The sequence below is a fragment of the Miscanthus floridulus genome, chromosome 5 (genome assembly GCF_019320115.1).
Source record: "Miscanthus floridulus cultivar M001 chromosome 5, ASM1932011v1, whole genome shotgun sequence".
NCBI lineage: Eukaryota > Viridiplantae > Streptophyta > Magnoliopsida > Poales > Poaceae > Miscanthus > Miscanthus floridulus.
In genome coordinates this window covers 99,307,014-99,315,991 of record NC_089584.1, presented here as the reverse complement: position 1 = coordinate 99,315,991, position 8,978 = coordinate 99,307,014, and the positions used below count along the sequence as shown (strand labels likewise).

The following is an 8,978-nucleotide window of genomic DNA, read 5'->3' as shown; positions in this document are numbered from 1 at the left end:
AAGGTGAAGCAAACCCAACTTCATCAAGATAACACCGTCAAGGGAGTGAAGAAGCTTGATGAAGGACAAACTATGGTTTGTTACATGTGCCACAACGAAGGTCACAAGTCCTATGAGTGCAAGGTAAAGAATGGGGGAGGAGCAAAGAAGAAGGAGAAAAAGCAAACAAGCAAGCTCTCCAACACCTACACCAATAAGGTGGACAAGAAGGCCTCCACACCTTATCTCTTGAAAAAGAAGAAAAATGACAAGGTCATGGCCATCAAGGTGAACAAGCAAGCCATCAATGGGGTCAAACGCTTTTGGGTGCCAAAGGAAATCATTTCCAACATGAAGAGCACCAAGAAGGTTTGGATCCCGAAAGGGAAGTGAGAAGTCCGTCGGACAATGGGGAACTTGGAGACTTGGCAAAGTATAGGTGCATTTCATGGGGTGCATCATGATGGACAAAGTTATTGCCAAGTGGGTTAGTGGATACTATGGACCCAAATTCCCCTTCCCATGTTAGGTAACTAGATGTCATTACTTTCAATTAGTATTCATTTCAATTGGTTTTGCTTTTCAATTGTTATATTGTTAAAGCATCTAGTTATCCTTCATGCCTATGTTTGCATTTGCATGCTTAAATCTTTTGTCATGCATTCAATAGGTGTATCATATGGTAGGCTTGCTCGGTTTCATCTTCAACTCTTAGAGCAAACCTACATGGTTTAAAATTGTTTAGAAGCACGGCATATAGCTTGCTTTACAATCATTTATCTAATATGTGCCATAGTCCAAATTGTAGATAATCTCTCCCAAATATCATCTTTCAAGTGGTATTTTGATACTTAAATCAATGTGCACAAGTTTTACAAGTATTCAACACTTGTGTGCATAAATTTAGGGGGAGCTTAATCTACAACTTGGATGCTTTGAGACTAACACTTTTTCAAATGGTATCAGTTTTTTAAACCTATCACATGTATAATAGTCTTATTGTAAGGAAATTAGAGTCCCCGGAGTTAAGCATTATTCTTCAATTAGCTAATCATGTTGATTTCTTTTCATATTTATATGCTTTCTCCATGCATTATATAGATTAAACTCTCTTGAATAATAAATTGCTAACTATGCATATGCTTTGTTTTCTATCATATGTATGCATATATTTAGGGGGAGCTTAGTCTATATAATGTGAGAGTCAAACTTTGTGATCCATTTCACCCTTTACACAAAGGATCATGAAATTTGACCCTCCCTTGTGCTACTAATGTCTTCCTTTTCGGTGTTTGATGCCAAAGGGGAAAATTTTGAAGGACCAAAGGCAAGCATCAAGTTGATGTCTACAAGTGGTAATGGTCCGAGAAAGGGAGGAAAGTGAATTATGGATTAGTCTAAGTAATGGGAGATTTTTTTTTGAAAAGCTAGGCTTTAATCCATAATATCATATGGGGACATTTGCAAGGGCAAGACAAGCTTTTAAGTAAAGTTTTAATTGGTATCTGTCAATTAGTATCATATATCCTTGCCCTTTGCATTGCATTCTAGCAAGTAGGTAGTTCTTAACTTCCAAATTCTTATTATTTGCTTGCTTTGGTCGTGTTGGCATCAATCACCAAAAAGGGGGAGATTGTAAGGAAAATGGACCCTTGGCCCATTTACTTTGGATTTTGGTGTTTGATGACCAACACAACTAAATTGGACTAATGAATTTGTAAGTGTTTGTGTTGTAGTTCAATAGGGTGCAAAAAACATAACTTGGACGAAGGCGACGTGATGATTCGATGATCAACACCTCAAGCAAGACCTTTGAAGCACAAGAGAAGACCCAAAAGATCAAGCCAAGTCCAAGCATGAAGATTGGAACCAAGCCGTACGCAAGATCAGGAAGAAACGAGCTCGCAGAGGCGACCGGACGCTGGACCGGACGCTGGCGGCAACCGACCGGACGCAGGGCATCAACGTCCGATCGAGTACAGAGAGGTTCTAGGCGCGCAAAACTGCGATCGGACGCGTCCGGTGGCAGGCGACCGGACGCTGGCAGCGTCCGATCAGTGGTTCGTGGCTGCAACGGTCGGGACGATCGGACGCGTCCGGTCAGTAGCAGAATTGCGGGAGTTCGACCCCAACGGCTACTTTTTCAGTGGGGCTTATAAATACAACCCCAACCGGCCATTTGAGTGGGGTGGAGCTGAGGAAACATACCAAGGGTGTTGAAATACTATTTTAGTGATCTCCATTTGCATAGTGCTTAGTGTTTCATTAGGTGATTAGCGTAGGTGCTTTGCGAAGTGCTTAGGTTGATTAGACCACCTCTTATGCGCTTGCTCTAGGTTTAGGCCTAGTGTTTAGTGAGGTTTACATACCTCTTGCCACCCGGTGCTTGCGAGCACCATTGTTGTACATCGGAGGGGCTTGAAGTCTTGCGAGATCACACCAACCGCGTTTGTGGTGTGGCCGCCACCGTGTATTGAAGGGAACAAGGACCGCGGCGTTTCGACCGGAAGCTTGATAGTGAAGACGACGGGGAACATCCGGGAGAGGCTTGCCGGAAGGCACGTCGGAGACCCACTTGCGCGTGGGAAAGGCCCGAGGCTATCCACGGAGTTACCCGACCGGGAGCTTGGCCCTTGCGAGAGATTCCTTGCAAGAGGCTCCAACGAGGACTAGGGGGAAGCTTGCGCGCTTCTCGATACCTCGGTAAAAATACCGGAGTCGTCGACGGGAGTTTGCATATCTCTACCTTGCTCTTTAGCTTCCGCATTTACATTGATTACTTTACTACATTTGCGGTAGAGATAGCAACACACTAGCAAAACCGTAGTTGCATATTTAGATAGTTTATCTTTTGCATAGGTTTTGTTAAGGTTAGAAAAAGAGGCCATAGTTTAGAGTTAGAATTTTAAGTTGCCTAATTCACCCCCCCTCTTAGACGTCACGGTCCCTTCACGTAGAACATGAAAAGATCCATATAACTCGATCTATCTCACATGACAATAATAAATAAAGCCACAATTGACGAGATTACAAGCTGAAACCACACAGTTCACAGGTCTCAAACAGTGGCAAATCATGCAACAATATGATAATTCTTGACAAAGACACAAATAAACCATCAAGTTCTAAGCTGACTCTACATAGCATAGTGATCAAAACATGAATCATTAGAGTTCCTTCTTCAATGGAGGCTGTAGGCTTCCTAAAGATGAATGTCAGGCTTGTCAATCGTCGTCACCGTCCACATCTTCCCATCCATATTCTGAGAATTCATCCTACATAGTTTGTGATGGATGTGTTAGTTCTCATACAAGGCAGCTGTAGATGGGTTAATAACAAGCATCATATTAGCAATAGATGGATGTATTAGTGCAATAGTGCTAATAAGTAATAAAAATCTGAGAAACACATAGCTAATAAGAAGCAAACACAGTGAGAGAAAAACAATGTTCCGGATGAAAAAAGAAACGGATTAAGTCGGATTTAAGGGCACGTGAACGGCACCATATATGTACGTGTCGCAGGTAGCAGCCAACACATCATATACAAGGTAAAGGCTAGAAAAAAGAACCTCGAGTGAGGTGCGGGCGCTCGGTTACTATCTAGAGACGGGTGCAGTACGTGATTGTTGTCTGATTGTTCCTATACGCGTGAAATACTTGTCTAATAGTTCTTTTCTAAAAAAATATTTATAAAGTATGTGTTGTATCGATAATTACCGACAGTAAATTACCGGTTAAATACGGCAATCTTCGTAAACGATTGGAAGAGGGCAAAATTATTTTCGCTTTCGTTTTCGATTATTTTTACCGTTATCATTTTTGTTTTTTCGATTACCACTACCGTTTCCGTTTAGGCCTAAAAATCAGAAAAAAAAACTTGAAAATGATTTCTGAAAATCGGAGATTATCATTTTCGTTTTCATCCCTACTAAAGCAGTTAAATCGGCACCGTCTGGGAGCAGCGCGCCCTTGGGCAAGTACATTGGTCTCGTCTCGTAGGTGGTCTCATATAGTGTCACGTAATTTTACGACGACTTAATAGATAATATGTACAATGGTTGTTTATTATGTTGTCTCGTAGTAACACATAATTTCTTAATTTATGCATAGAATTAAAGTAAATTTGTGAGCTGCATGGCAACAACAATTCATACAATGGTAAAATAGTTGTCTCATAGTCCTAAATTCTAGCTCATGAGGTAGTGGTTTCGCGAAACTACACCTTTTTCTCTCTCCCCTCTCTCTTTCCTCCACATCAGTAAAAATCTTACATGGCACTGCATCAGACGACGTACGAGACCGCTGACATATAGCAATGTACCTGCCCTAGGTCGGACCTAGCTGCGGCGGCATGCAGGCAAGGTTGGCAGCGGCGGCGCGCGCAAAAGCTCGGCCGGTGCTGTCTCGGCGGCTGCGGCGTGCGGAGGAGCTCGGCCAGGGCAGCAATGGCACGCGTGCGAGCTCGGTCGAGGAGGCCGCAGCATCATCGTCCCGGCGGTCTCCGCACGCTGCGAGCCCGGCCTCTGTTTGGGCAGCTTGGCTGAGTAGTGTGCACTTCGAGTGACGGAGGTCTGTGCAACGTGCACTGACTGATGGAGACCTGATCTTTGGTGCTCTCTTTTCAGTCCTTCTTGTTTCAGCCAGGACTTATCAGCTAGCTAATAGTGTTTTCTTCTCACAACAAACCAGTATCAGTCGGGTTTATCAGCCCAGAAACTAACCAACGAACAGACCGTTTGTGGTGGAAAAAACACGTATAGACACGAGTCGTTATCTACAACTGTTGCCTCGTGCAATTACAGCTACACTGAATTCATCAGATACAGTCCGAGGGTCCGTCCATTGAATCCTTTTACTGTCCACCGGCTGAAACGTGCATATGACCACGCCACTCACACGAGCCCTTCAAAAGTAGTTGAAACTACATTTGCAACCTCGAATTCAGCTACATACATACATCGGCTCTTAAGGTTTCACCGAGGTCGTCGGCGGACTGGCACGGGCGGCAACGGCGGCGGAGGGGCGGCAAGGACAGGCGGAAGGAGCGTGGCGGCGTCGGGGGCGGGGGAGGAGGCGGAGGCGGGGGCTTCGTCACCGGGGGGGTCGACGCCGACGTGTGGTGCGCGCCCGGGATACCCTTCGCCGCGGAGGCGTCCTCGGTGGACTGCGTGGTGGCGCGCCACCAGATGGTTGGGAGGGGCGGCCGCGGCGCCGACGGGGAGAGGTCCCACAGAGACAGAGAGGTGTGTTCACGGCTTCCTCGCTTCTGCTGCCACTTGCTTGCTTCGATCTGTTCCTGCTCAGATTTCGTTCGTTTCGAAAGGGTTTCTTCGTTCACTGTGGCTGGGGGCCGTTCTTTGTTTCAAATATTTCTTTTTCCCCCTTCTGGGATCGTTGCGTGCTTTCTGTCAGGTTCACGGCATTTCTGGTCCCCTTCGAAATTTGGTTAATGCCATTAATCCCCTATTTAATCTTGACAACTGTGATTACGGACGGTCGTCAATATTGTTCAAAGGTCAATGTGATTGGTTCTTTGTTCTCTGGGCGCGTGGATTCTTTTATTTTAATAATTCTATAATGTACGCCATGTTCTGCTGTATTGATGAGCTCTCACCTGAACAGCGGCCGTGCCTGTCCCGGAGGGCGTCCGTGCAGGAGCAGATATCCTCGTCCTTCATGGACTCGCCGCCGCCGCCGCACCTCGACGCCCCCTTCTTCGGCGCGGATCTCATCCCCTCCGGCCGTCTCCGCCGGATGCGCGGGTACCGCCACTCCCCCGGAGGTCTCGAGGAAGAGGTACGGGCATTGCTTACAGACAGACGCTTGCTCTTCGCCTCTCGGCGTCTCGCGCTTGCTTACACACATCAACCGCATCCATTCCGTGCCCCGCCGACTCCAGCGGTTGGTGCGTAGGGCAGGGTCGTTAAGCGCGTGATCATCTGACATGTTTCTGCGTGTGATGCGTGCGTGGAAACTGACTGGTACGCCGTTTGGTAACGCCCTCTGGGCTGCTGGGTGGGGAGTTGGAAGTGGTTGACTTGCTCCTTTCGTGCGCTAAACGTGACGTGAGATGGCGGCCTTCCTAGAGATTGTTAACTCAACCGGTGCCTTAACAGGCACAATCATTACCTGTGGTTGCAGCCGTGACCCGTGGGTGGTATTGTCATGAGCATCTATATTAGGGTGTCAACAATGGAGGTGCGTAGCAGCAGAATTTGATGACACATAGAGAAGGTTTATAGCCAGATAGATTTAGCTGGTTACTACCGTTGTCCCAAAAAGAATGCAACTCTAGCTTTGTTCTTAGTCCAGCTATTTTAAAAGTTTGACCAAATTTGTAGAAAAGTATGCCATGATGAATCTAATGATACCTACTATTTGGTGTTGTAATTGTTTGGCGATTTTACTTTTTATTATTATAGAAATTTGGTTAAACTTGACAGTTTGGCATAGGTCTATGCTGGAGTTGCATTCTTTTTTTTTTTTGGGGGGGGGGGGGGGGGGGGGGGGGGGGGGGGGGGGGGGCAAAGGTAGTATTTCACAGCATGTGGGTGCTTCACTGTTCTCCTGTGCCTAAGAGTAGAGGCGCATATGCAAATACAGCCATCTAAGCACCTTCAAGATATGTTTTCCTTATAGAGATAGAGAAGATAAATCTTACTGTTGGTTTGTTGATGTGGAAATATGCTGTTATTTAAATGACTTTTAGACATGTTTGGCATTGTTCATGCCCTCGGGACCAGTTGATGTCAGGTCGAGGTCCTGCTGATTTTAGTCTTAGGATAACTGCAGTTGATGAAGGAATGAAACCAAGAGAAATGTGGCCATTGAAAGAGACCTCGCAACCATAGTGAGGTTTGATCCTGTACCTTCCAACGCCAATGACAAGTATGAATACTGGATTCTCCATGCTGAGCTGGGCAAAATGGTCACTTATTCTTATTGTGCTCTTGGAGAATGGGGGCAGTAGTGGTGGAACACCTGACAATTACGGCCAATAATATGGCTCGATTCTCTTTTGGCATACTGTTCTGGTGGATCGTACAGTATGTTCAAGGAAGGAACAGGCATGCTGGTTTCAATGGCTGATGGGTGGTGCTAGCAGTTAACCATTTATGATTAGTGCCAAGCCTGCCTTGCTGGACTGAACTATTATTTTCTGTCTGCTTAGGGGGACCGACCCTTCATGCTTTTTATCATTTGCCTGTTGCTTCAGTCATGATCAGATCTGGAGTTGTAGTCATTCCTTCTATGTGGACACCTGCCTAGTGATGGCCCCTACCTAAATCATTCAATACCAAGATCCACAAGCATTGTCGATCTGTACAGGCGCCAATTAACAGATATTGGAACACACTGTTAATCTACTTAGGTGTCATTTCCTAACCTGATTATAGAGTAGATAGCTGAAAGTGAATTGTTCTACAGTCGCTTTTGCACGCTAGCCCTTTTGTGTTCTTTGATGGATCTTGTAGTCTTTTTTCCAAAACAATGTTCTGTGGAGCCATATTTCTGTCTCTGCCTTTGATTGACCATGAGAGCATATTGTAGAGTGGACATAGTACCCTTGACATTGACAAATAAATATTGCAATAGTTGCAGTTTTCTGGCAAGCACATCATGTGAAATATGTTACTACCATGATAGTATTTGTCGCCAAGCGATGATCTTGAATTCATCCATTCCTCACAGTCTGCACCATAAACATTACCATTTCCTATATATTTCTAGCTATAGGAACCTACTAAGATATAATCTTACAGACTAACTTGAATTGAAAGCATAGATATGAAATTTTCTATCCAGCCATTAAAATGTCATGCATATGTTCAGTTGGCTGGTTTATGCCACTCTTGAACTTCAGTCTGCACTTTATAAAAATGAAAGTCATCTTTGGTTGCAGTGAAGAGTATAATGCATGGTCACTCTTTCTACAATGTTCACTAGCTAAAGTAGATAATAATGATGTAATCTGCTCCTTAGACATCATATCCAGCTGTCAACCCCAGCAGTTTCTTATTCCTCGTTTTTCCTTGTATTTGCAGATAATGATGTTTCAGACAAGAGTGTTGCTGGGAGGAATGAACATGTACGATCGCTACCAGGATTGGCGCCTTGACGTTGATAACATGACATACGAGGTATGTACCCCCTTATGTTGTATCTATGTGTGACCACTGCCATCAGTCGATGATCAGACACTTTGCTTTGCAGGAGTTGCTCGAGCTTGGAGACAAAATTGGATACGTCAACACAGGGTTACGCGAGGACGAGATTACTCGCAACCTTAGGAAGGTCAAGCACCCATCCTTTAGTTCTTTCCGGTTCGCAACAGAAATGGAAAGGAAATGCAGTATTTGCCAAGTATGCCCATACCTCCATTTCTCTAAACTTGATTCCATGGATCTTTATGCTAGCACCCTGTGGTTCAATCTTAAAAGTAGTCTGATTTATACTGTACTTTGCAGGAAGAATTTGAAGCAAATGAAGAGATGGGAAGGCTAGACTGTGGCCATAGCTACCATGTGTACTGCATCAAGCAGTGGCTCTCTCAGAAGAACACTTGCCCAGTTTGCAAGACTGCCGTTAGCAAGAATTGAAATCCAAACTCCAGGCACGCTGTCGGTATATCTGGGTGGAATCAGCAAATTCTGTTGTCCTGTACAACCCGTTGTGTAAACACAAGCCATTCGTTGTATATATATAATTGTGTAAACACAAGCCATTCGTTGCATCTTGCAGAAAGAAAATGCCATGTTTTGGTCATTTCTGATACCCTTTTACCTAGGGTGATTAGGAAAAGGTTTTGCAGTAACAGTTAGGACGAGCCTTTGCTTTCATAATGTATCTAGGCTCGGTTTGGATTCTATCGTCTTAATCTTAGCTGTGAAGGTTCTACACAGGTGGTCTAAAGTGATGTCTAAAATTTAGTTTAACTTCACAAAAGATCATTAATTCATTAAATTATACAAGTATACTAAAATGGTATAAAGTATA

The 8,978-nt window shown here is 44.6% G+C and overlaps 1 protein-coding gene across 1 annotated transcript; it reads left to right on the top strand.

The window, feature by feature from the left end:
- Positions 1-5,050: 5,050 nt before the first annotated feature.
- On the top strand, positions 5,051-8,748 carry LOC136452747 (probable E3 ubiquitin-protein ligase HIP1). The gene is made up of 5 exons (XM_066453347.1): positions 5,051-5,224; positions 5,604-5,777; positions 8,027-8,122; positions 8,196-8,345; positions 8,450-8,748. The coding sequence occupies exons 1-5, from the start codon at positions 5,168-5,170 to the stop codon at positions 8,579-8,581; spliced, it is 609 nt and encodes a 202-aa protein (XP_066309444.1). The 5' UTR covers positions 5,051-5,167; the 3' UTR covers positions 8,582-8,748.
- Positions 8,749-8,978: the final 230 nt, after the last annotated feature.